Source organism: Ahaetulla prasina, chromosome 2 (genome assembly GCF_028640845.1).
Source record: "Ahaetulla prasina isolate Xishuangbanna chromosome 2, ASM2864084v1, whole genome shotgun sequence".
Taxonomy (NCBI): Eukaryota; Metazoa; Chordata; class Lepidosauria; order Squamata; family Colubridae; genus Ahaetulla; species Ahaetulla prasina.
The window spans coordinates 87,152,462-87,180,189 of record NC_080540.1 but is presented as its reverse complement, the minus strand read 5'-3'; the positions used below and the strand labels follow the sequence as shown (position 1 = coordinate 87,180,189).

General features: G+C 38.8%; 1 protein-coding gene across 4 annotated transcripts in view; it reads left to right on the top strand.

Moving 5' to 3' along the window:
• The first annotated feature begins 6,679 nt into the window (after nucleotides 1-6,679).
• GRIA1 (glutamate ionotropic receptor AMPA type subunit 1) overlaps nucleotides 6,680-27,728 on the top strand; it is a 280,511-nt gene continuing 259,462 nt past the window's right edge. For all 4 annotated transcript variants that reach the window (XM_058171232.1, XM_058171231.1, XM_058171229.1 and 1 more), the window contains exons 1-2: nucleotides 6,680-6,794; nucleotides 8,726-8,863. In XM_058171232.1, the coding sequence (XP_058027215.1) occupies nucleotides 6,713-6,794; nucleotides 8,726-8,863 (220 nt within the window). In that variant the 5' untranslated portion in view covers nucleotides 6,680-6,712. The remainder of the gene's footprint in view (nucleotides 6,795-8,725; nucleotides 8,864-27,728) is intronic.

Sequence of the window (27,728 nt, the reverse complement as noted above, 5' to 3'; positions counted from 1 at the left end):
GATTTGCTTAGTACAGGATAACAACAGCAAGAACTATAGGCGTATCTGAATTACAAGGTTATATTAAAAAGAAAAAAAAATCAACCATCGCCTTATAAAGCAGTACATTATTGGGCTCAAGACGAGTGATGGGTTTCTACCGGTTCTATCTGGTTTTGGCGAACTGGTAGCGGCAGTGGCAGACTTCATCAGGGACGTGCGCGCTCACATTTGCGAACCAGTAGCAAAGCTAAGTGAAACCCACTACTGTTCAAGACCATTACAGAAACTTCGGAAGAAGGCAATGGATGATGGCAGTAACACAGAAAATTTAACAAACTGAAAGCATTTTGGTTTAAACAAAACACCATATTTAGAATTAAACAATAATATCTACAAATTCTGATAAGGAAAAAAAAGGTTGAACATTTCAAAAATGTGTGTGAAAAGAATGGAATAAAAAAAGCACAATGAGTCAATAAAGTTGAGAAAGACTTTGATAGACAGAGGAGGGCTAACAAAATATGGTTCAAATGCAAGTCAGAAAGATTAAAAACTGCAGTGCCCTGGGAAAAAAATGAATGGGATGGCTTTTGGCTCAAATGATTCTGATTATTCCTAGAATGAGGCCTACCAAGATTTCAGGCTATGCCTCATTCTGTCTTGTTTTCTAGCACAATCTAACTTCTGGGAAGTAAAGAAGAAATTTTTTAAAAGTCCCATAAAATTTGGATTAGAATATGAAGTGACTTTTGCAACCTTTCAGCAGAACAGAAAGATGTTACCCTCTGATGCAATAACTCTTTGTAAGTTCAGAAAATAGGACGTACTTCTAAGGGCTGGGACTGACTGTCACCTAATGTTCTGCCACCATTCCTTGTGAGAGTAGAAGCTATTTTTAAAATACCTTCCCTACACTTCCTATCCATTCTATATTGATAATGGAGGCAGATCTGACAGCTAGTATAAGAGGGGAAATGAAACTAGAACTGAAAAGTAGAGTGTCAAGACAGGTAACTCTATCGTTAGGATCATCTTTGGGCAGGTTCCAACCTGTAGGTAGAGGAGGGAAGCTCCTTAGAACCTCAGTTTTGGATGTCTTAAATTTAAAGGAACTCTCTACATAAATTCAACAGAATATTGGAAATATTGGAAACACTGGAAATTTTTAAGAAAATGTTGGATAACCATCTGACTGTGTAGGGTTTCCTGCCTGGGCAGGGGGTTGGACTAGAAGGCCTCCAAGGTCCCTTCCAACTCTGTTGTTATATTATATTATATTATATTATATTATATTATATTATATTATATTATATTATATTATATTATATTATATTATATTATATTATATTATATTATATTATATTATATTATATTATATTATATTATATTATATTATATTATATTATATTATATTATATTATATTATATTATATTATATTATATTATATTATATTATATTATATTATATTATATTATATTATATTATATTATTGGGAATATAATATATTATATTATATTATTATATTGGGAACAAAAAGATTATTAAGGGGAAGTAAAGCTTGCATTCTTCCCATACTTGGAAGAATAATGTCCAAAGAAGGCTATGTAGTAACATTGTTAGATTGCACACAAGAACTCATATGATGTATTTCCTAGGATGTTGTATCTTAGACTAAGGGAGCCCCTGTCTAAATCCCTTCTTGGTTATCTCTCACTGGATGACTCTGGGCCACTCAGAATATCTTAGTCTCACAGGCCCTGATCACAATGTATTGACAGCTGAATTACTGATCCACTCTTGAAAGGTCTAATTTAAAAATGCTTCCCTCGGTCTGAATACTGTATACATGACAATAATCTTAATATAGGATGGGAAAAAGAAACTTAAAACTACACATGTGACATAATTTTATGTTAAAATCTGTGGATAAGAAATAAAGGACTTTAACATAGTACCAGAAAATGTTAGATGTTTCCATTTGTGGGTTTTATTTTATGTATTTACTTGTAAGCTTTTATGTTTGCCTCACTTGCTTTTCCACTGATTGCTTGGAATTTTACTGGAATTAAAGTTCAGTCACAAGGACTGATCTATTTTCTATACTAATAAACAGTCTACTATACTATATTACTGCTTGCTGTTGCTGCTGCTGTAATACTAGAACCTGGCCATGCTACACAGCACAACAACTAGGAAAGAGCGGGGGTGTGTGTGTGTGGAGGGGAAAGGGAGGCAGGGAGACAATCAAATGCAAACTGTACCCTTCCCTTGGAGTTTGGATTAGATCCTCAGCCATGCATAACAATCAGGGTACAGAGAATTATTAGAATCTACTCCTTAAAGTGAATAGGTTGCTCTAGATTTTTGACAGGCAGAAAACTGGAACGCTTGTGTGTACAGACTTGTGTAGTCTGTCTAGGTAAATATTTGTTGCACAAAATACTGGCAACTACTAGAATCAAAAGCTTACTGTATATATACCATATATACCGTTGTTACAAGCTTGGTTGTTACAAGTAGAGCTGAAGTCCATATATGGTCAACCCAGGGGTGAAATCCAGCAGGTTCTAACAGGTTCTGAAGAACTGGTAGTGGAAATTATGAGTAGTTCAGAGAACTGGCAAATACCACTTCTCGCTGGCCCCAGAATGGGGTGGGAATGGAGATTTTGCAATATCCTTCCCCTGCCACGCCCACCAAACCACGCCCATAGAACTGGTAGGGAAAATTTTTGGATTTCATTTCTGGGTCAACCCAAGAAGTCTCACTCCTGATGCTGTTCAATTCAATTCAAACCTTTAATGTCAGAGTATAACATATGTAGTATGAGATTGGCTGAGCCTCCCTTCGTGCACCCCCACCCCACCCCAACCACGATAAAACTCACAGTGAAAGATCAAAAAAAAAAAATTCTTATCCCAGTGAATTCTGCTAACAATTACCCAATCCTATTGCATCATGTGGACTTATGCACTGGCCCCACAAGTCGTAGTTGTCGTAGTTATTTTTTCGTTCAGGAGTTTGACAGCCCACGGACAAAAACTGTTCTTCAGCCTGTTTGTGCGGCTGCCTATGCTTCTATATCTCCTTCCCAATGGAAGGAGGGTAAAGAAGTGCTGACCATGGTGTGAGTCATCCCTGAGGATTTTCTTCACTCTTCTAAGGCTGAAGCCCTAGCGATGCTGTCTAGTGGCCCACAATGTTTTGTGCTCACCACCCTCTATAATTTCTATCCGCAGCTGTCAAGCCAGCATACTACACGTAATGCGCTGAGTGAGGACGCTTTCTAGTGTGGATCGGTGAAAGGTGGTCATCATAATGCCACTACTCATCTCCATCCCACCTATATCTAGCAGCTATGTAACTCTACCACCACCCAAAATCTAGCACAGAGTTTTATAGTTTTGTAGGTGCAGCAGTTCTCTCCCTATAGACATTCATGCTGTGCCTTGTAGAAAATGTTGCTCTTATGCAAATAATGGAGGGAGGTGAAGAGTTCAGCTCCTTATATGGAGAATTAAAATGTGTTTGTTATATTGTACATTAAATGGTATATGATAAAATGATTTTGTGATGTAACTTTTGAAATCAATCCGCAATATTTTGACTGTTTTTGTCTTTCAGTCTCTAATCAACTACGGCACAGATTTCAAAATACATAGGCAAGGATTTAAAAAGGAAATCTCTATTTATGTATGCAAGTGCTGAAAACACTCCTGTCTTCTAGTCTTTCACAAAGTCCTATTGCTCAATAGATATTAGCAGAAGCTTACCTTGGGAATGTCTGGGAAGTGCCATTTATCAGGCTTGGCAACCTTTAGGAAGCCCTAGATATGTTACATACTTTATTTTAAACATGGTTTGTGCCAAAATCTACATTATCACCCCATTCACTTTCCCAAGCTAGGTAAGTCATCAAATACATACAGTCCTTTCTTCTGTCTCAAAGGTGCTTTTTCCCCAAGAGGCAACTGGACTTTCTGTTTTTTCTTTGAAGATGTTCCACTTCTCCTCCATTCTTCAGCTCTAACTGAAACTTCCTGGATGAGAAGCAAAATGTCTTCAAAGAAAAACCAGAAAGCCCAGCTGGCTCTTGGGAAAAAAAGTACCTTTGGGATAACCATGATTTAGGATGACTGAGAATCTCCATAGACATCCTTTCTTTTGCATAATCTTTCATTTTGCAGGCAACAGGCTTGGTCCTATAATTTGCTGTTCAAAATGTAGAAAACAAAGCAGGACAGACGCAGTGTTTCTCTCTCTTCTGAGAAGTTTTGTTACATGGTGTTGGCCGACTTTATTGAAATTCGGAATAATGAAATAACTCAGGACACTGCCTAAGGACCTTACGCACACCAGTGCATGGAAACCGAGAGGATGCATCTAGAATCTGTATCATAAAAATCCCAAACTAATCTGAAACTGTGTTATGACACTAAACATTAAGGTTTGCTGCCCAAATATACTGATAGTAGATGAAGAAAAGGAAACATTCCTGTCCCTGAAGGCATCAAAGGAAGCATTTCTCATTATAACATATTCTGGCTCCCTGTTTTTCAAGGGTACAAGGTCTTCCTAATAATGGTTGTATTTCCATGAAATATTATTGCTGAAGAGGGTGGCAATTTCATAACCCTGCTTATACATACATTTACTAGTTGTTGTTATTTTTTTTAAGAATGGCAACGCTCCGTGGTTTACACCAGTGTCTCTCAACTTCAGCAACTTTAAGATGTGTGGATTTCAGCTCCCAGAATTCACCAGCCAGTATGGTGGGGAGCTGAAGTCCACATGTCTTAAAAGTTGCTGAAATAGAGAAACACTGGTTTATACATATAATCCCCATCCAAAGTACAGCTGTAAAAACAACAAGCCATAAAAACATGATCTTTAATTTCAAATTAAAACAGACACAGTAAGAATTACTGATTTGATGACACTGTGTTATTTAATTCATTATCTGTCAGTTTAATTTAATTCATTAAAAGTGCTTAAGAAGAATTCCATTGTAACCAGCTTCTGAAAAACCAGCAGCTTCCATCTCCTCTGGAAGATTATTCTCCAAAAAGGGGGTGGGGGAAGGAGGGGTGGAAAGGAAGATGTATCTTCACCTCAGCCCACTTCCCCTTCTTTTGGAGGCCAACATGGTCCCCATTTTATTATCTCAGATGAAAAGCAGTCATTAGGCTAGAGGGAACAGGTGATTTCCCTTGCAAAACTCTTTGTGCTTGACAACATGAACAAAATGAAGGCACCCCATTTCTTCTGATCTTCTTAAACTGTTATTTGAAGCAACGAAAAATGGTGTGTTTTTACAAAATCAGTCAACGCCAGGTCCAAAAGCAGGATGGAAGGGCACCCACCAAGGAATGGCCAACTGAGCTGCTACACTTGGTCAGCTCCTAAAAAGAGTGCTGGAAAGAGACCTTACCCCTTTCTGGGAGCTCCCGTAGTACACCAATAATAAATGACTACAATTGAAACTGTGCCCTCCTCCTTTGGAGTAGTTTTGTATTTTACAGAATAAATCTTTCACAATCCCAGAAAAGACAGGGGGGGGAGAAAGGGAGGTATGGAAAGAAAAGCTTTCATGTGTAATGCAGTCTGTACCTTTGAGCCAATCCTGGAAGAATAACTCTCACCTCCTCCCCTTCAATAGCATCAACACCTTCCTTCTCGTTCCTTCCCTTTCTCCCACACACCTGCCTCATTCCTCAGGCTAGCTGGCTTATCCTCCTAGCCTTTGTGTTTCCATCAGCCGGGAGCCTGGACTTCCCTCACCTCCATCCCGCCCATCATGTCCCAAACAAACCAAGATAAAGAAGGGGTCGAAGACCTACAAATGTGGAGAGAGAGGGGGGGAAATTGGGGTATAGACCAAACTCAGTCAGAATGGGAAGGGTTGCATTCTCTCTTCAGTATCTCTTTCTGACTTCTTTGAACAATGAATCTCCCACCGCCCCCTCATTCCTCTTGGAACAATTTGTGCCTGTCGCGGGCACCCTGCCCGCCTTGTCTTAATCAAGTGGGCCTTTCATGGGTAACACTAGGAGTCCCAAGAGATAGCCCTGTTGTTCCCTCTTGGTCTGGAGCAAAGTGCAGGTGGAGTTGGCCACTTAGGGACCAGCAGCGTGTGGGAGGTGGGTGGGTGAGGGGGAGCCTTACAGTTTCTCCAGGACCTCTCCAAAGACTCCTCTTTGCACTGGAGGGTGTATTGACTATCAGACTGTCCCTTGCAAGGGGAGATCCTAAGGAAGCAGGCTGCATTTTTTCTAAAAAAAAAAAAAAAAAGGGCACGCAGGGGAGACTCTGGTTTCTCTGCTGGCGAGGTAGAACAAGGGGAGGGAAAGGAGCTTGATGGAAAAGAGAGTATTCTGTGTGTGAGAGAGAGTGTAGCTGTATGTGCATGCCTCTGCGGGAGGGAGGCAGGGAGGGAGGGGGGAAGGGGACTGTGGATGTAGAAAGGATTTCTCTCTCTCTCGGAGCTCAGTTAAACCTGCTGTCAGTTGGTGTTAAGGGAGCAACCGAAGCATTCGATTCCCAGAGAAAGAGTGGCACAGCAATATAGGAGGGTAAAGAGGGAACCAAAGAGAGGGAGGGGGGGAAAGAGAGAAGAAAAAGAAGGAAGGAAGAAGGAAGGAAGCAAGGAAGAAACCAGAAAGGGGGGGTGGAAATACCAAAAATCTATGCTTGGACCTGGGCTTCTCTCTCGCCAATGCAAAAGGGAATATGCAGCACATTTTTGCCTTCTTCTGCACCAGTTTCCTAGGGGCAGCGTTGGGGGTCAATTTCCCCAGCAACATCCAGATCGGTGAGTGTGAAAAACGATGGCATCTTGGTGGCATCTTCCCGCGGGGAATCGGTGTTGCTGCGTGTTACGAGAATGGGAGGGAGAGCGAGATACAACCCATCCCTCGATTTCGCTCGCGAAGGGGCCTCTGCGTGGACTATAACCGCGTTCAGAGGATGAGGAGGAGACCCCCATACTGGACTTTGGCTGGGGGGGGGGAGAGAAACGGTCCCTTCCTTCTAAGTGCTTCTGAAAGCTCCCCCTCTTTTTTATTCTCTCTCTCTCTCTCTCTCTCTTTCTCTCCTGCATGTAGGGACTCGGTATTTCGAGAATCGGGTGCAGACCACTTCGTAATCTGTTCCCCTGCTCCGGGGAGGGGGAGGAAGGGGAGGTTTTTCGGGGTCCGTAGCGAGGGCGACCCGCCGCCGGACGTCGAGTTTGGCGTTGCTCTTTGTTGTGAGGCTGCTAAACAAAAGCGGGGGAACGTCGCCAGGCAGCTGTTGCGGTGACCTGCAGTCGCTTTCCCTCGTCTGCCCACTCGAGATCTCTCGTCCCTCCGTCCCCTCCCTCGGACAAAATCCGGCGCCAGGCTGGCTTCTCTGCCTCGCGCCTTGCCCCAGCGCTTTTATGGCAGTTTTCCCTCCATTCCCCAGGCTGTGTGTGTGGTGGTGGTGGGGGCATCGCGCCTCCCACGTTGCTTCCGCGTCTGGCTAAGGAAACAAAAGGTGAAGCTTTTTTTAAAAAAAATGAGCAGGCTTCCTTGGCAACAACGCCGAAGTGGGCTTCTGGTTGATCTATTCATTTCGCCGGGCGCAGGCAAATCCGGTTTCTTTGCACGCTACTGAACCTGTCCAGGCAGCCTCTCTGCTATCCCCTCCTTCCTCCCCGCCCCGATGGACTTGATACACTTGATGCTTCGGACTTCTTAGCTTTAATTCCACCAGCGGTTCTCACTAGCTGGTCGCCGTTTCTCGGTCGTTTGGTTTTTATTCGAGCCAGCCATTCACGCTGGGGCCATCTAACAGAATCGAGCCCAACAGATTACGAAACAGTGCATTCCCGAAGCCAATTGCCCGAACCGAAACATCTGGGCTAATGGAATAATTGCTTGGACCCATTGGGACACTTCATAATTGCTCACAGCCCGAATCTCTTGTTCCTATGAGGAGGGATTCAGTGAACAGCAGGCCTCGGAAGACCAGGGGCTTGGGTGGTCTTTGTTACTTCCTTAGGCTAAGTAACATCCCCTTATATAGGGCATCTCTTGGAGAAGGTGGCTTAATTATGGGTTCTCTTAAACTTGGCCGTTCTCTTTTCCCTCACTGTCCAAAAACAGGAGTTGCTGAAATGATGGCAAGATATGTCTTTTGTTTATTCTTTTAGTTTAGCAACAACCTGTTGAAGAAACATCTGCTCAGCGTGGGCATATCCACGCTTGGTTGAGGGGGGAGGGAATTGGCCATCGTTGCTGCAAAAAAGCTTAGTCTCAACATTTGGAGTATTGCTAAGTCCCGTTTTTTTGCAGCTTCGATCTTCGTTTATAAACCTAATTGGGGGATCTGGTATCTTTGGGGTTATGTAATAACCGAATGAAATGGAATATTGTACCAAAAGCTCCTAGCAAAATTCAAGGCTCACCGAGGCTGGGTAATATGGACTTCATAACATTTTTAAAAAAGGACCTTTTGAAATTGATGACAAGCTCATGCCAAATTAAAACCCCTCCCAATGGTTTGGGGAACCTCATTTTATGATTTTTATTTCGTGTTTGTTTGTTCTCTAGCTACAAGAGACTAACATGGCTTCCAAAGTGTTTGGAGAAATTTTGGCCACTGTCTTTCGATACCCATTAAGTGTAATCACTGCAGTTGTAGAATACTTTTGTCACTTAAAGTTTGATTTCTTACTTAATGTCCATTTTTTTATTATATTTTCCCTTCTTTTTACCTTAGGGGGATTATTTCCTACTCAGCAATCCCAGGAACATGCAGCCTTTATGTTTGCATTATCTCAGTTCACAGAGCCCCCCAAGCTGGCTCCACAGATTGATATTGTGAATATTAGTGACAGTTTTGAAATGACCTACACCTGTAAGTAAAGGCTAGCTATTGGCCAACCTTTTGCTCTCTCTTGACTGCTTTCGCACCTACCTGTCTGCTTATCTTTACGTTAAGACCTTCTAGCAAGGATTGTTTTAATGACAGGTCCCTTTTCCCTTCCTTTTTTAAAATAATTTCAAAAATTATTCTCTTTTATTTTTACAACTGGTTTTCATCAGTTCTCCCTTACAATGTAATTTATGGGTATTGATAAGTAATTGTCTAAATGTGTGAGAATGACAAGAAGTGAAATTATGTAAGTATTATTTATAGGTATACAATATTTTAAAAATACCCAAGATACCTGAGAACATAAGAGCACTCTTCCACCAATGAAAGTTTGATGATAGGTCCGAACTAAAGCAGAGATACTTTGATCTTCAGCAGTTTAAATATTTCTGAGACTAAAAATGGACTATTAAAGCTTTTTTTATCACTATAGGGAATATTTTTTTACTATATCAGTAAAATGAAAGTCAGTGTTATTTAGATTTTATTTATTTATTAGCTGTTTTTATCCCGCCTTTATTACTTTATAAGTAACTGAAGGTGGTGAACATATATACAGTAAATACTACTTCCTCCTCCTATTTTCTCCACAACAAGAGGTACTGACCCAAAGTCATCCACTTGCCTAAGACTGGACTAGAACTCAGAGTCTCCTGCTTTCTAGGCCAACACTTTAACCACTACACTTTACTGATACGTTGCAAAGGTGACTATCAGTCAGGGCAATGAAAAATCTAAAATATCTACTACTTGGATTTAAATGCTGTCAGCTTGTGGTATGTTCACCACCTTGAGTTACTTATAAAGTAATAAAAGTTGGATAAAAATGTAATTTATTAAACAATTTAATAATATTTTTCTGCTCAGAAAATAAGAATTGATATGAAACTATAAGGATTCTCTGAATTATTTCTCTGTTTTGTGTTGCATGAATCCGAGACTCAAATTTTAATTGAAGAGATCATTTTCATCTTCTTTTGGAGCTTACCTGTCGATCCTTTCATTGGTCTAGGAATCAAATGTCCTCGGTCTTTTTTGTATGATGCTTAGACTGTTGAATTAATAATCACCAGCCTCCCATTTTTCAGTGGTTACAGATTTCTTTGTATGAATCTTTTGTTAATAAGGAACAATGTTTGCTTATGTAGATGAAAGTAATTTATTTGCAACTTCTTGTGTGCTGTTACAGTTATTTTCAAGTGGTGGATTGAGATCAGATTTAAAATAGAGAGTAAAATAGAAAAAACGACTGTGACATGAAGGTGAGAAATGAATCAGAACTGTTGACCTTGGATAGACACTGCTCTAACACATTAGTTTAATGGATAAAGAAAATTAAGGAAGTGATTTATCATATAAAGGAAGTCAAATGAATGCCATGAAAACTAGATGTATTTTAATGGGACAATGTTGAAGGAATAGCTGGTAAAAGATTGAAACAGTTAATATACCAATATATTTGTATATAATATTAGACAAGTGTCTCAGAGTTAAATGAGACAGCTTTCTACTTATTCAGTCATTTAATTTCTGGATTTTATTAATATTGATGTGTTGTAGGGGTTGGGATTAATATATAATCAGTTGTAGGGGTTGGGGCAGTGGTGGGATTCAGCCAGTTCGCACCACTTCGGGAGAACCGGTTGTTAACTTTCTCAGCAGTTTGGTGAACTGGTTGTTGGAAGAAATCATTAGGGCAGAGAACTGGTTGCTAAATTATTTGAATCCCACCATTGGGTTGGGGTTAATATATAATAGTAAATTCGGCTTAATGTTTCAGGTCCCTAATTGTAGCTAGGTTTTCAATAGAGAACTGAAATTGTGTCCCAGTGGTAAACTGTAAGCAAACAATTTTCTTCTCTCTCAATCTAAGGGAACAATAACTCTGATTAGCTTTATATTAGAGTTCAGTTTTATGTAGAACACTTTGTCCTAGATGACCCATGAAAGTTAGTCCGTACCATCCCGTTGCACTGAATCTCATTTTTCCCTCTTAAATTAAAAGCTTCCATCATTTTGCTCTCTGTGGGTTATCAGCAATTGTTGCTTTTCACAAACATGAAGACTACAGTTGGGCTTTACCAATTCAGCTTTAAAACCGTATCAGACAAGTTCTTGATCTGCCTGATACTGATATAGATTCATTTCCTATAAGCATTGACAATAATCGGGAATCTCATAATTCCTTTTAAGCAGTGTTGACACAAACTCTAGTTTCTTTGGACAAATGTTTCATTTCAGAATGTGGCTGTGGCAGGTGAAAGCAAGCATTGTCGTCATGGAAATGTTTCACGTGTCTTGATTCGAGAATTGTTGGTATTCCTGTCGCTATTATTTTTTGGTTGTTGCTCTTGTGGATATTATTTATTTCCAGATGTTTTTATAATGCTGGTTTCGGCTATTCAAAAAGTGTCTGATTCTTCTACCGTATCAAAAATTGAAATGAAAGGGTGAATATGAGTCTGGAATTCTGTATTTGTGGATTATTAAGATTGCTTACGGGGCTGGCCTACCAGCGTTTGCAAAAGACACTCACAATAGTCATGTGAGAAGAGTTGTTAACCTTTTATCCACTTGCCTTTTCTCCTGCAAATCCAAAATATATTATTTTACAAGCTCACAAGTCTAGGAGTTGTGGAGGACAACCTTACTTGAGCGTTTGCAGAAGAGGTTCAGTTGGAATAAGAGGATCATGCATTCAATTCTGGCTTCCAAAAAGTCTTCCTTGGACCAGTGATTATGGGCTTGAGATCACCCATTTTGGAGAATAACCTTTGAAAGGAATTACGCTGCAATCTTATGCAAAGATTTGTTCTTGCACAAATCATGAGTCCTTTCATGATGTTAGCTGCTAAAGCTGTATAGAAAGCTGTAAATAAGGACCCGAAAATTTAAAGTTTTCACGATAACCTATAATAAAAAATAAAAAGAGTTTTCTAGTCTTTCCAAAGTGGAATGAAGCTAAATTGTAGTTTGCCTTATGAAAGGGTTTGATGTATGAGCTTTATGCCTAAATGTAGTTATTTTGCATGGAATATTACAGAGAAAATCCTTTATACCTGTAGCGGTGGGTTAATCTGCAATATACCATATTCACATGTTGAGATCTTTTACACCTCAAGTTCTCACTATCTATTTTGCTTTAAAAATGGAGTATCAATTATTTTCATAAAAACAACCACTTTAATTGCTTGTTGATCTGTACCACCTACAATAAACACAATAATTAATTCCAAACTGGAGAAGAACATGTTAGGTGTTTCTTATCAGATGTGATGAGAAGGGAAAAGGGGAAAAAGTGTCAGCATCAGAAACACACTAATCGAGGTTCCTAACTGCTTAGCACTGAATACCTTTTGCTAGATGGAAGAATCTTCCATTCATATCTTTCCCCTATATTTAGAATGTAAAGAAGTAGATAGATTTTGGTATATTCCAATCAAAATGCAACTGAATTTTCACCATCGCTGGTAAACTGGTAACAGTGTGTGTGATTGTGTGTGTGTGTAAACAACCAAACATGGGTTACTCAGTAATAGCAAACAGAATTGGGAATAACATACAGCAGAACGATTGTGTGTAGGCAGAACCAGAAATAGTGATAGATTATTGCACAGTTGCCATGCCACCATTGTTAGCGAAATAAAGCAATAACAGTAAGTGCGTATAAATCGTAGCTATTTATGCAATAACACTGACTACTGCTTCATAGTAAATGAGCCTGGCATCCATTATAATTGATTGCAGACATTTATCTCTCTTTTATATTGAAAGAAGACGATTAGAAGTCATATGCTATTCTGTGTCTGAAATTGCTAGTGTTTTCAGATATTACATATTTATCCTACAAAAATATAATTTCTAGCAGTATAGTATGTACAGGAAGGAAGACAATCGAGTCACAGTAAGATTTATTTGACGGGAAAATAGATGAGAGAGAGCGTACCATGTTTTTGGCTTTTTTAAAAGTCTAGAAATATTAGGAACTCGGCATGGGAAATTACATTTCAGAGTTTGCCAGTCTTTACATAGAAGATGCCTAAGCAAACAAGATATGGCAGTCATAACAGAATGCCACTGTGCCAAATGATAAATGAAATTGACCATAGGAAAAGCATCTTATATGAAAAATGGGACTGAGGAAAAAAGTAGGGACAAAATAAGTTAGGACTAGTTTGCAAGTTGCAAACGTATCAAGCATTAATTTTCTCTATAAGCTACATGTGAGGTATGGAATCTAGCCATTCCCTCTGGTAATGCTGTCCCATTGATTATCAAACTTAACCAGCTGGATCTGTGCCCAAAGCTATCAGTGGCCTTGTTGGAACAAGCCTTTATGGGGAAAAAGACTCAACTGGGTATTTTCTCCAAGCAGTCCAAGAAGGCCTGCCAGTGACACAGGTTGGCTGATTTGCTGGCTCTTAATGAACAATGAGGAAGAAGAGAAATGATAAACTATAAATTGGGATTCAAAATGGCAGTGCTCCACACTGCTGCATTTTGTTAGAATTTCCATTGGGAAGTGTGGGTTTGCTAGCAACATTGATGCAATTTTCTGCATTGGGCAGGATATTCAATGTAAGTATAGATGCTGTCCTGCGCATGAACTTGTCCTGTAAATTTTATACAATGCAGTATTGCACAGTATGGTTCATTCACAATACGGGTAACAATTTTTAATATCTTTGTGCATTCATTACATAGCATTTTCCTGATTTTTAATATTTTAGGATCTGTGTAGTCGGTCCAAAGGATTTCACTTTTCAAATCAGAGTAGTTGCAATAGAAGAAGTAATAGTAATAGCGTGATTCAATAATAATAATAATAATTAAACATAAGCTTTCTTACTATGGAACAATTCCACTGATGAAGAACATCAAGCATACATTTGTAAGTTTAGATCTTCTAAATCAAGATACAAAGTTCTATGTCATCACTGTGGATTACTGTAGCAATGAATGAAAAGTACTCCCAAATTCTTTGTGTGCAAATTAGAGTTCAATACTCTTTGTACGTATATACTGAATTTTTCAGTCATTTCTCAGAAATATGCTTATAAAATATCATCCATTTGTGATGTCCTATCATTTGTGATGTCCTATAACTGCAAGTGTTCTAGGAGACTATAAAAGCATGTGAAAAAAGCCATTTCTGTTATTGTTCCCTGAACAGTTTCTTTTATCAGTTAGTTAATTATTTATTCAGCAATATACTGCAGTTTGCCAATGTTTTTTGGAAGTAAAGGGGGAAAAAATAAAATAGACTACTTGGAGAACTTTTGTAGAGACTAAAATCAAGAAGTAATATTATAACTTTCTATATTTTCTGTAGTTCAGAGCACGATAGACTATTGATTTCAATCATCACTTTTTGAGGAGATATAGAAATAGATTATTGTTTTAAAACAAAATGGCAAGTAGCAGATTCAGCAGGAGCTTGTTCATTATACATTCATTCATGAAGCTCCCCTTCATATCATGTGTCCTGAAGGACCTAGTATCTACTGATTTCACCTGATAGCTGAGTTTGATTGTCATCATCATAATATTGCTGTTGCAAGGAATAATTAACTCAATTTTATGACCAAACAATTATGCTGAAGCAGTGTTTGATGGGGCCTGTAATTGGAGCACTATAAGACACATAACAGGATAATATTTTGGACTCTTTAGTTGCTTCCTTTTCTCACTGAAAATGTTTGCTGGAATGTTTGCTTGGTGTGAAATGCAAGAAATAATAAATCAGATTTGGGTTAAAACTTAAACAATAACCAATTCTGTAATTCAGTTGCAAACTTTAGAGGTGCAGAAAGACGTCTCTCTCCCTTTGTTACAACTGGCAGATATTTCTTTCCTCTGATAAACATTCCTGAAATTTTGTACTAGAAGACCCAATAGTCAAGTTTTGCTTTCGTTTTGACCAATCTATGAACCTGAGAATTAATTAATAGTTAAAGCCTTTTAAAGGATCATGGCTAGAACCAAGATACACTTATCTTTTTTCAATGAATTTTTTTATTAAAATATTTCACAAAGAATTAAAAAAAAACTACACAAACAGAAAAAAATAGAAAAAGGTCATAAAATGGTAAAATTAAAAGTGAAGGATCACAAAAAAGCAAGAAAAAGTTTAAAAAATCTCAAGTAACAACTTCTGATCTTTGCAGCAGTTATAAACATAACAATTACCACCTTCACTCTCCCATATTGAGTATCATAGTTTCCTTATTCCTGTAAACCTTTTTAATCAATAAATTCTGAAATCAATCATTCATGTTTATCCATTTTCAGCAAAGAGTCTACAAACGATTTCTAGACTTTTATAAAAGTAGTTGTAGTTCCCTCTTTACTCAAACAAGTCAATTTAGTGATTTTTGCAGGATCAGATATCTTCACAATCCGTTCCCCCATTAATGATGTTTCTGTGGTCTTTCATCTTTGTGCTTATTATAGCCTCACTGCAGTTACCATACTGGGAAACATTATTAAGGCAAAGATGGACTGATTTCAATCATTTAACATCTACTTAAAAATAAATTAATCTACAGCCATAGAAATCTGTGAACCAGACAAGTTTAGGTAAATGGATATATATTGAGAATTAAGGTACAAGATATTTCTAAATACATGCTTAACCCAGGAATTTGTGATGAGTATAAGAACCAAGGATGCAACTAAATTCTCACACGATAATCCAGTCTGATTTTCTTTCCATTATTTTTCCCCCCAGCAACCTAAGGTAGGGTACACTAGCTTTTAAATTATTGTCAGATCAGATCTACTGAAAACCATCTAGAAATTTACTTATAGATCCAAACTTTTTTTTTTGAACACCTGTATGCTAATCACCGACATTTACTACAACGTTTGGTTTGGGGTGGGGCAGTATTGTCTAACTGCTGAATGGTTGTATTTTATGTTATGTTCTAGACTGGCTTAGTTGCTTGCTTAGTTGGCAGTTGTAACTTCAAACATGGCCTTCTGTGGCATTTCACTATTAATAATAATAAAAGTAGTATAGAAGCAGTTGGGGAAGAGGAGAAATGGTTAAGTTTGGTACTAGGCTGAGATCTTTTTCTGTAGAATACATCAGTCCCTTGCTTGGGCTCCAAAGCTATCATGTAGCTGCAGGAAGTAATTGGCATGCATATTAATATTTTCAATTGCAGTTCTAAACATATTGCAATTAAATAATTATTATGTGTCAGATGAAAAAAGCTCTGTTGATAAAGTGTATATTGGTCGCTATTTCTCCGAATGGCACTGTTGTCATTTATTCCACAGGTAATCAATTAAAATGCAGTTTTGTAATTAAACTTCCCTGAGTTCAGTCGTACGATACTATGCAAATTCTGTGTGTTCTGTTTGTTTATCCCAGGAGTGCTATAAAAGCAACTGAGATGCATGTTCTAAATGTTGGGTTGTTGCAAACCATTAGGCTGTTAAAAGCCATTGAATGTGAGATGTTTGGAGTGTGCAGGATTGCAGCCACAGTTATCTAAGCCGCACAGACAGTAATGTAATCAGAACAATGACTGTTCACCCAGAGGCTATCTTTCACAGTGGGGAAATTCATCTGCTACTGCAACCGTATGATGAGGACCTGTTTATTTGGGTTTACAGTATTAATGTCTCAATGTAGATAATGATTTTATGGCTGCAATAATAGCAGAGTAGCAGATGGCAGCACTAACCAGAATTTGAAAGAGGCAGGTTTGGGACAGGTCAGATGGGAGACCAGGGCTGTAAGCTAGCCTGAGAAGTTGGAAAAACATGCTAGAAGAAAGCAATGACAAATCTTCTGTCTTGCTACCAAGAAAAGTACCTGGATGTATCGAGCTCCAATCAAATGAGACTTCTTACTTTTCAAACTTTTACAAAGCTGTTTTTAAGGCAGTGCTATGAGCTGCAGAAGGACTTTCTGTTAGGTTCTAAATCGAGTGAGTACTACAAGTGCCACATCCTGTGTGAAAGCTCTACCATCTGCCTTGGAAGAAGGCTCTGTTCTTTCCTTCCAAACATCCAGCCAGGAGATGCATTTTCTTAGGAGAGGAGGAAAAGAAGACACGCTGCCCAGTTTGGGAGATTTTGCTTTCAGATCTGCTTTCTGAACAATCAATGTTTCAAACAAAATAGAGCTGGAAGGGACCATGGAGGGGAAGGGACCATGGAGGTCTTCTAGTCCAACCCCCTGCTAAGTAGGAGACCCTATACCATTTCAGACAACTGGTTGCTCCAATCTCTTCTTGAAAGCCTCCAGCAATGGAGCACCTACAACTTCTGAAGGCAAACCAGTCCACTGGTTAATTGTTCTCACTGTTAGGAAGTTTCTCCTTAATTGCAGGTTGCTTCTCTCCTTGATAAGTTTCTATCCATTGTTTCTTGTCTTGCCTTCTGGTGCTTTGGAAAATAAGTTTCCCCCCTCTTCTTTGTGTCAGCCCCTCAAATACTGGAATACTCCTATCATGTCATCCCTAGTCCTTCTTTTCTCTAGGTTACCCATACCCAGTTTCTGCAACCATTCTTCATATGTTTTAGTCTCCAGGCTTTTAATCATATGCTCTTCTCTGCACTTTTTCTAAAGTCTCAACATCTTTTTTGTAATGTGGTAACCAAAATTGGACACAGCATTCCAGGTGTGGTCTTACTAAGGTTTTATAACAAAGAGGTTCTGCTGTAGAAAAGTAGGGATTGATGCAAGCAAACAAAAAAAAACAAAACCCTACACATATCAGTAAAATTAACATTCCCTGGCAGCTACAGTATATATGTATCATCATCAACCAGATTTTTTTTTCTTTACAACTGTACACATCTGCCTTAACATGGCAAACCATTTAGCAATATCACAGTACTCTCTGAAGAATAGTGGAGGTGGAACATTCAGATATTCCACTAGGGTGATAGTGTAGATCAGGGGTGTCAAACTTGTGGCCCATGGGCCAGAGTCATGCACTGGCCATCCCCATCCCCAGTTTAACAAAGGGAAAAAAGTTGTGATACGTCATGTGACGATGACATGACGATACAAGTTTGACACCCCTGGTGTAGATGAAGAAAACCAAGCGCTAAGTGTATTGCACTTCGTTGAAGAGAAGTGGGGCTCTCCTCTGCTTTGATCAAAATATTAACAAAGCTCTGCAGAGCTCCAAGGTATGTCCTGTTAAAATAGTTAAAGTGAGGCTAGAAATGCCCATCTGTGAGAACTTATATCCCATATAAGATCTCATATTATCTATCAAAACTCCCTCACGCTGTAAAAGAAAAGCTGACCTTCTGCTTGAACATGACACTTTCTCCTCTGCCTCCTTTATTTCTCAAAATAGTTCGATCCCAAATTATCCCATCAGCATTTTGTTTCTGACACTGGGATCTGGGTACAGCTGTGGCCATCTTAAGATGCTGCTAAGGACAGAAAAAGAGGACCTTGGAGAATCAGATTGCCTGAGGAGGTTAAATGAGTTGAAATGGTTTTTCATAATAGTATTCCAGCATCTTCTAAGCACCACCCAGTTAAAAGGAGAAACAAAGCCAGTCATTTCTCCTCACGCTGACTCGGTTGCTTCAATTTTCTCCTGCCTTCTCTTTAAAATATTACTGACAATCGTCTTCAACTGCAAGGTATTTTTTGCTTCCTAATTTTTCCCAGTATGTGTTTTATCCTGACTCATTGAAAGTAGTTCTGCTCCCTATAACCCAGATTGGTTGCAGGAGAAAAGGAACTGGGGTATAAATCCAATTAATACAAATAAAGATTGATTTCTTGGCAGAAATGATGGTCGGGGAAAGTGAGGAAGCAATATACAGGTAACAGATTACCTGGACTGTGTTTTTTGTTCCTCCTGAGACATGTCTCAGACTGAAGACATGCTAAGATTATATATGGCCAGAGCCAGAGATCCTTAAATGAGTGGTGACAGTCCAGTTAATAACTGAAGCCTTTGGCATTGTAATAGAGACAGATGTAAGGAATAACAGGGAATGTTTTCCAGGATCTGAACACATTGCACAGAAATGGAGTTAACTGATTTTTGGTATGCTCTGAGTCTTTTGGTCTTTCATTATCTTTTCTGGGTAAAACCTGCTAAAACCAAAGAGAAAAAAAAGATATCAAACTTTGTAAAGAGGCACGTTATTAGAGATTGCGACATTTCTGTTTCACCCTTGTAGGCTTTGTGTAACCTCAGCAGGTGGCAGCACATCACTGACCTAACCTGGACCTGAAAAATTAAGCAAGGCTTCTCACTGGATGGGAGATTACAGGAAATCCTAGAACTCAAGTTAGACTAGAAGATGTAATCACCTCTCAGAAAAAAATGCCATGGCAATCTAGTTTTATATTGTGGCCAAGAAAATCATAAAAGCATGCTCATGGAGTAATCATGAATCAAGCTTAGAATGAAATAAGCAAAGGGGATATTTCCTTGGGTGTTCTAGGATTATTTTTTAATAATCCTAGAATACTCAGAGAAGTTAGTTTGGTTGTTTTCTCCTTTAGCTAGAGAACCAGCCATCAACCATATTTCAGAAGTTATCTGCCAATAGCAATCAGTTTAGAACACGGCTGGGAAAACTGTGATCCTTCAGCCACCCATCATCTTTAAAAGTTGACTGCACATAGTGAGTTTGAAAGTACTGGAAGTTCAATTTAATTTGGTAGGAAACAGAGGCCTTGCATGATCATTCTGTCTTATGTCTTAGCAACCAGTTGCTGAGGAGGGAGGAAGAAAAAGCAAAGGGAGCATCAGAAAGGAAAAAAAAACAAAACACCAACGGCTAAAGGAAGAGAGCATATCAAGAAAAAAGCACTTTGGATGCTAATCAACCTTCAATTCCTCCCCTCCCCAAATGAAATACATGCCTGGAAAGCAAAATATAGCATAATAATTGTGGAGAAACAAGGGTTTGGGGTAAGAAGGAATGCTGTCCTTTTTGTATTAAGACCCTTTCCCATATATTGATGTAATGGTTTTGCTTAAATTTCCACTTACAGAATTAAAATTCTTTCCCCAATTTATGTGAACACCATTGCTAAATGAGGTTCACCTTTTCATTTTCATTCTTAGTGATGCATTCTTCAACTCAATAACACAGTAGTTCAGTCAGTGCCAGTTATGAATGGTTGCTCAATGGCATACTCTAGGCCAGGGGTGTCCAAACTTGGTCCCTTTAAGACTTGTGGACTTCAACTCCCAGAGTCCCTCAGCCAGCAAAGCTGGCTGAGGAACTCTGGGAGTTGAAGTCCACAAGTCTTAAAGGGACCAAGTTTGGACACCCCTGCTCTAGGCGGATCACCGTGGACCACTGGTGATCTGCGAGAAAATTTTGGTGGTCTGCGAGAAAAATATTTGCATTTTTTATATTGCACTAAATACTATTTATCTTTTAAAAAAAATCATATTAGTGGTCCTCGGAATTTAAAATTATAAATTTAATGGTCCCTGAGGTCCGAAAGGTTGGTGACCCCTGCTCTAGGCTATATAATTGGATGAATAAATTTAACCACAACTTGGGCAAATAAAATGTCTGTAATGCAAAGAATGACTACCCGACCATTCAACTTCAGAAATAATAAAGATGAGGAAAGTAATGCCTTCTAAACCATGTTAGTAGTAAGAAGTTTATTGTGTTATAAACATTATTGCCTGAAAGGAAAAGTTTTGGTGTGTAGTAAATGTGGATTTAAGCTTAAGTCATCCCAAAGGTACTTTTTCAAGAGGCAACTGGACTTTCTGTTTTTTCTTTGAAGATGTTTCCCTTCTCATCCAAGAAGCTTCTCCAGCTCTGCTTCTTGGATGAGAAGTGAAGCATCTTCAAAGAAAAAACAGAAAGTCCAGTTGCCTCTTGTAAAAAGTACCTTTGGGATGACAACCATGATGTTGTGTCTTGTCCGCTCTCACCGCAGCCGGGGTCTGCTTATCTGCTCCCGAACACGGAGGAATGTATGCCTCCCGGCCCCAGTCCTGGCTCCATGCCCAGACAAGCTGCAGAGGAAGGGGCACCTCCCGGTCCCAGCCCTGGCTCCATGCCCAAGCAGGCTGCAGAGGAGGGAGCATCCCCCGGCCCCAGCCCTGGCTCCATGCCCAGGCAAACGGAGCAGCTAGACCCCTCCCCCTCCTCCACCGCATGTGGGCCTGAGGAAAGTTTACTTCCAACAGCTGATTGGAGTGACCCTCGCATCAGAAGATTGGATAGGCGGAGGCAACAGAAGGAAGGGAGGGGCAGGCCTTAATGAGTGCTGAGTCATGGAACCACACCCCATGGCCTATATAAAGGATCTGCTTTCTGGCAGTCTCTGAGTCAGGCAAAGTCGAACTTATCTTGCTGAAGTCACTTACTGGTCTCCTGCCTGCTCTGAGGACTTTGCTAGGACTTTGGGCAGAGCTGCAGAGGCAAGCCTGATTCGGATTTCCCTGACCTGGCCATCAGCGGAGGAGTGGGACACGACACATGACCTGGATGCCTGAGAATCTCCATAGACATTCAAGCTTAAGATTCATCTCACAAATATCAGAGTTATGATCAAAAAATGTTGTTCCAATAATTCTTGAAGTAGCTGTTGTATTGCAAGACCAAACATGACCTTGTCATGTTCCTGATGATGTCATTTAGTGTTTACCTTTCTTAAGTGTTGGTGATGGTTGTCACACCTTTCTTGCTACTGGGCTGATGCTACAGCAAGAGGTGCAAGAAAAAGTAGAAAATGGGAGGAAAAGCAGGGAAGAGGTGTGGGATGTATCCTAATTCTATTACCTTCAAATCTAAATCAGAGTTAGAATTGTATTATGGTGAGCATTACAAATCCTCCATATTTCAAGGAGTACCGATAGGAATTTCAATTCACAATGTCAAACCATTTCTGCCATCCCTTAGCTGTAATTCAGCATTGAGATATCAGATTCATAAATTAATCATGCTCCTGTCTATTCAAAAGGTAGTTCAATCGAATTCAGTGGGTCTTAACCCCAGGACGATTCCAATTTACTCAAGCAAATTTCAATTTAAATGGTACTGTATGTGTGAATATTTTATTATAAAGAAAGAAGCACCATATAAGGATTAAATCTGAGGTTTGTGGTGGTGTTGTGTATGGAAAGGGATATAAAATTTCAATCAGCAGTTGACAACTATCATGATGAAGGAAATAATTTCATTACAGGAGTGAAAGCTATCACTTTTTGTCCAGACCCAATTGATCTGTATTAATAAAAACAACACAGGGTAAATGGTTCAGCCATGTGTAATCACAAATATCTATATGCACAAATAATGTCAGATTGGCTTGCTTATCATAAACTCCTCGGGTTATTGCATAAATTTATACAAATTTTGGTCTTTCAGGCAGAGGTAGCATCATTGAAGATAGACTGCAGTAAATGCTGAACAGAGCATAATTTGCTGAAAGGCAGAATATCCAGTTTTTTAAAAAAAAAATCCTAGCAATTGTCACAATTGGAAATACAGGAAAAAAAGTAGAGTTATGTTTTGTTTGTGGGAAAAAAACCACTGCAGATATCTAGCTGTCTGTAAAATTTTGTAAGTTATTTAGGTGTATGTCCCATGAGTGCATTTTATGTGTTTATGTATTTATATGTCTGATATCTCTTTGTTTATGAATATAATGCAACTTTATTGACTATCAGCTACTCACACTTTTCCATCTAAATATATCAATGGGTTACAACAAATAACAATTTATTAACATATTTACATAACGTAACAGATTATGTAATATAAATAGTTAGATAAATTATTAATTGCTATAAATAAGCTTTTAAGCAAACAATCATTAATACAATGCCATGTAGTCGAAGGAACATTACAACAATTCTTTTACTTAAATAAACAAAATTTTAAGATAACAATGTCTAGGATTACTCTTCTTGTGTTTTTTTCCCCGTGTTCCAGTATCTAAGGGATACAATTTAAGGGGGCATAGTTTATGCACAATCATCCACTTACCAATCTTTATATAAAAATCTAATTTTATAAGCTTTATTATTAAATAAAAGTTCGTTCTTCATACCACAACATTTTTGCAATATTGTACCAAAAGAACAATATTGCAAAAATGAGTTGTATATAATAAATATTAGAAATTCTTACATAAATTAATAAAGACAATAATAAATTAATAAACATTATTGAGCATATTTTAAAACCCTGCTGATCATAGAGGAGGACAGCATCCTTACCCTTTCTCAGAGAAGAGTATTTCATTCAGTGAAAGAAAGTTTTCTGTGTCAGTTGAGCACTGTTTGAGCATAGAGTCATAGAGCTAGAAGGGACTTGGAGGTCTCCCCTGCGTGAGGCAGGTATCATTATACAATCCTAGATAAATGGTTGTCCAATCTTTTCTTGAAAACCTCCACCAATGGAGCACCCACAACCCAGGGAGCAGAAGTGGGTTTCAGCAGGTTCTGACCAGTTCTGGAGAACCGGTAGCAGAAATTTTGAGTAGTTCGGAGAATTGGTAGTAAAAATTCTGACTGGCCCCGCCCCCATCTATTCTCTGCCTCCCAAATCCCAGCTGATTGGGAGAAAATGGAGATTTTGCAGTAACCTTCCCATGGTTTGGGGAGGGAATGGAGATTTTACAGTATCCTTCCCCTGTCACGCCCACCAAGCCATGCCACGCCCACCAAGCCACACCCACAGAACCGGTAGTAAAAAAAATTGAAACCCACCACTGCCAGGGAGGCAAGCAAGGTATACTTGTGCAGCTTTCAGTTTTAATTTTGAACTTTTCTTCTAGCTTTTTCTTTAGCTTTGCTCCTATGCTTATGTTTTCTATGGCCTTGAGTATGTCTCAGTCTCAAAGTTTCAAGTCCTGATTTACATCAACCTGGCACCTACATAGATACTCTACATGTCCTGCTCCTCCTTGAAAAGGAGAACACTATTAAAATGATGAAAGTGTGTACAGTACATCTGAGGTGACACCATTAGTACCTACATGGATTTGGGTGAAACCTTCAAATATAAGATCAGTGTGTAGGGTATAACAGCAAAGATGAATCTTCCGGATAAATGGTTATTGTGAATTATTATTATCAGAGAAAATAGAAGTATTGCCTTCAACCTTTACTTGTAAAAAGTCTTAAGACATCAGAGTCTCCAGTGTTGGAAGTAGAATTTTTGATTCTTGATTCATGATTCTTTTGCCAACTCTAGCAAATGTTTAGAGTAAGGGTGTAGTTTGGGGTAATACAGTATTATCTTACTGATACACTTGATTAGCCATTCATTAATTCTAGGGCTGAGATGAAGATAAGTAAATTCACAGCTTGAACATGACATAATAAATCCTAAGGAAAATCCATTATCCTGAGCATTTATGTAACGTGACTTCTGACTTTGGCAAAAGGACAAATACTGGATTATTATTTTTTTGCAAGATGCCTGGGAAGCTAAATTCTAGGTGACTGGATATATCATTGTATCTATTCAGATGTAGGTCAATTCTCTGTAGATGTAAAGCAGTGTTCTACATTGTGGTTAAGAGAGAGAGAGATTGAGAGAGAGAGTAGAAATCCTTTGAAATGTATATTAAAACAAATTGTGCAAGGTCTGTAAACATAGCATATATGTAGAATACTTGGCATAAAGAAAACACAGATTAAAAATACTAATGTTTTGAATGAATTAATTCAGTCTGGGTCATCTCCTATTTTCTTAATGATTCTTCTGAAATATTGGCAAAATGGATTGCCTAGTAATCTTGCACCAAAACAGTAACAGATTATTCCAATGAGGGTTTAGTGAATATGAAAGATAACGGTTATTTTCCTCAAAGTATTCTGAATAAGCCAAAATAAGAATACCTGAAAGGAGGTGTGCAGAGCTCTACCTCCTCTATGTAGAAAATTCACAACTACAGCATTTCAGCCTCTTTTTAAAAATTAAAATTAAAAAAAATCCCAATCATCTAATGTAGCATTTCTTAACCTTGGCAATCTTTAAGATGTGTGGACTTCAACTCCCAGAATTCCCAGGCAGTAAGGGGAAGTGAGGCTAGGTGTGGAATTCTGGTAGTTGAAATGGACGCATCTTTTTTTTTTAATTTGCATTTATATCCCACCCTTCTCCGAAGACTCAGGGCGGCTTACACTATGTCAAGCAATAGTCTTCATCCATTTGTATATTATATACAAAGTCAACTTATTGTCCCCAACAATCTGGGTTCTCATTTTACCTACCTTATAAAGGATGGAAGGCTGAGTCAACCTTGGGCCTGGTGGGACTTGAACCTGCAGTAATCTTAAAGTTGCCACATTGAGAAACACTGATTTAACATCTGCTGCCTCTGAAGAGAGTAGATTTCACAAATAGAACACTTCATTGATTCTTAAGTCTATATTGTACTAGTATAGATTTATTTATTACTGAAGCAAATACTCTCCCAAGATAGTTCAAAGAGAAAACTAAATTATCATTTGTTATTATTCATTTATACACTGAATCTGTCTAACAGTTGAAGTTCACTGGGCAGATAATATTACTAAATGCACATATACACAAAAAATAATAATAAAATGCCTTCAACACAGAAATGGTATTGTAAAACATAATATACACAGTTTAGAAATCATTTTTAATGACTACAGAATAAAATCAATTTTAGACGTTCTCTGAACCAGCATAAAAAAGTCTCTGAAATCATTTGTCCTAGTATTAGACTGTAGGTATAATGTTAATTGTTACGGACATTTCAAACTGATTATATGCACTATAGAAAGTAAACAATATACAGCACAGTGTGATGAGAACAAACTACAAGGTCCAATTTTGCTGGCATGAGCTGAAAATAAGAAGCAGATTTTGCCTGCTGGGAATTCAGGAGAAAAATCTGATGTATAGAAAGTGATTAATGTTGTTAATGAACCCCTTAAAAGAAGCAATATATGTGAAACTGCAATCAGGATCTTGAAAGAATGAAGAAAAAAATTACTCCAGGCTGTTAATCCCATGATTGCTCCACAATTGAATTTAGCACTACAGATAGTCCTCATTTAGCAACCACAATTGTTAAAGACTGGCAATTCAGTCATTAAGCAAAGCAATTGCTAAGTGAAACTGCAACTGTGTTTATGATCTTAATTCAGCTTTGTTTTGTTTTGCAGACTTGCAAAGGTCATAAATATGAGGTTTGGTCATAAAGTTACATTTTCATCATCATCTGAATTGTAGTCACTGAAAGAGGCAGTTGCTAAAAAAACACTACCTATAAATGATTGATCCGTGGTTGAATTTAGCCCAAATGATGAAGATCTAAGGGTTATGCATGCCTAATATAAATATAAATAATTTTGGGGACATGCATATTTAATATATAAAGTTATAAATGCTTGTCTGATGTCTATCTTATATCGTGTATGTGTGTTTGTGTATGCATATGTAAGGGACATACATGCCTAACATAAATATACTTTTAGTAAGAAATATTCTGTACTCTAAGAATTCTGTACTCTGTGCAGAAGTTTAATGAGTCATTCTTTCCAGTAAAAATATCATCTAGGTGTGATGATCATCTAGGTGCAAATCATCTTATTTGCAACCAGTAAACTGCTTTGAGTTTCTACTGTCTCAGAGCAGATTCCCTCAGAGATCTCTCAAGCAGGATCCCTCCTTTAGCAGTGGCAGGATTCACTTTTAAACATAGCCTGCAGCCAAATCTTCAAAGAGAGAGTGGGGCAATAATCCAATAAGGAAAATATCCAACCTCAAATTTTGAATCAGCAGTTCTACATACATAGGAAAAGGGTCACACAAGGATGTTAAGCTTTTCAACTTGCTGGGATGTACCCCACAGGGTGCTTTCCTCTGAGATAACATTGTTTTCTAAATCTGTCTGAGCAGACTCCTTAACCATGAAGTGAAGTATATCTCCAAAGCACTGTATATATTTAAACAAATACACAAACTTTCCCTTTTCCTTTGTAAAGTGCTTGTGGCAACAGCTGCCTCTGCAAAAGTCTTATTTATTTATTATTTATTTATTTATTTATTTTATTAGATTTTTATACCGCCCTTCTCCCGAAGGACTCAGGGCGGTGTACAGCTGAAATAAAATACAGAGTATGTACAATTAAAAGAAATTAAAAGAAACTATTAATAAACGGCCAATAATTTAAAAAATTTAAAAATTTAAAATCACTAAAACCCCAATTTAAAATCAACTATTTATGCCAGTCCTGCTTGAGTGAATAAATATGTTTTTAGCTCACGACGAAAGGTCCGAAGATCAGGCACTTGACGTAAGCCAGGGGGGAGTTCGTTCCAGAGCGTCGGTGCTCCCACAGAGAAGGCCCTACCCCTGGGGGCCGCCAGCCGACATTGTTTGGCGGACGGCACCCTGAGAAGGCCCCCTCTGTGAGAGCGTACGGGTCGATGGGAGGCATAAGGTAACAGCAGGCAGTCTCGTAAGTACCCGGGTCCTAAGCCATGGAGCGCTTTAAAGGTGGTAACCAGGATCTTGAAGCACACCCGAAAGACCACAGGAAGCCAGTGCAAACTACGGAGCAGTGGTGTTACGTGGGAGCCACGGGCGGCTCCCATTACCACTCGCGAGCTGCATTCTGGACTAACTGCAGCCTCCGGGTGCACCTCAAGGGCAGCCCCATGTAGAGAGCATTGTAATAATCCAGCCGAGACGTAACCAGAGCATGAGTGACCGTGCATAAGGCATCCCGGTCAAGGAAGGGACGCAACTGGCGAACCAAGCGGACTTGGTAAAAAGCCCTCCTGGTGACGGCCGCCAGATGTTCATCAAAGGACAGCCGACCATCCAGGAGGACGCCCAAGTTGCAAACCACCTCCTTTGGGGCCACTAACTCGCCCCCAACAG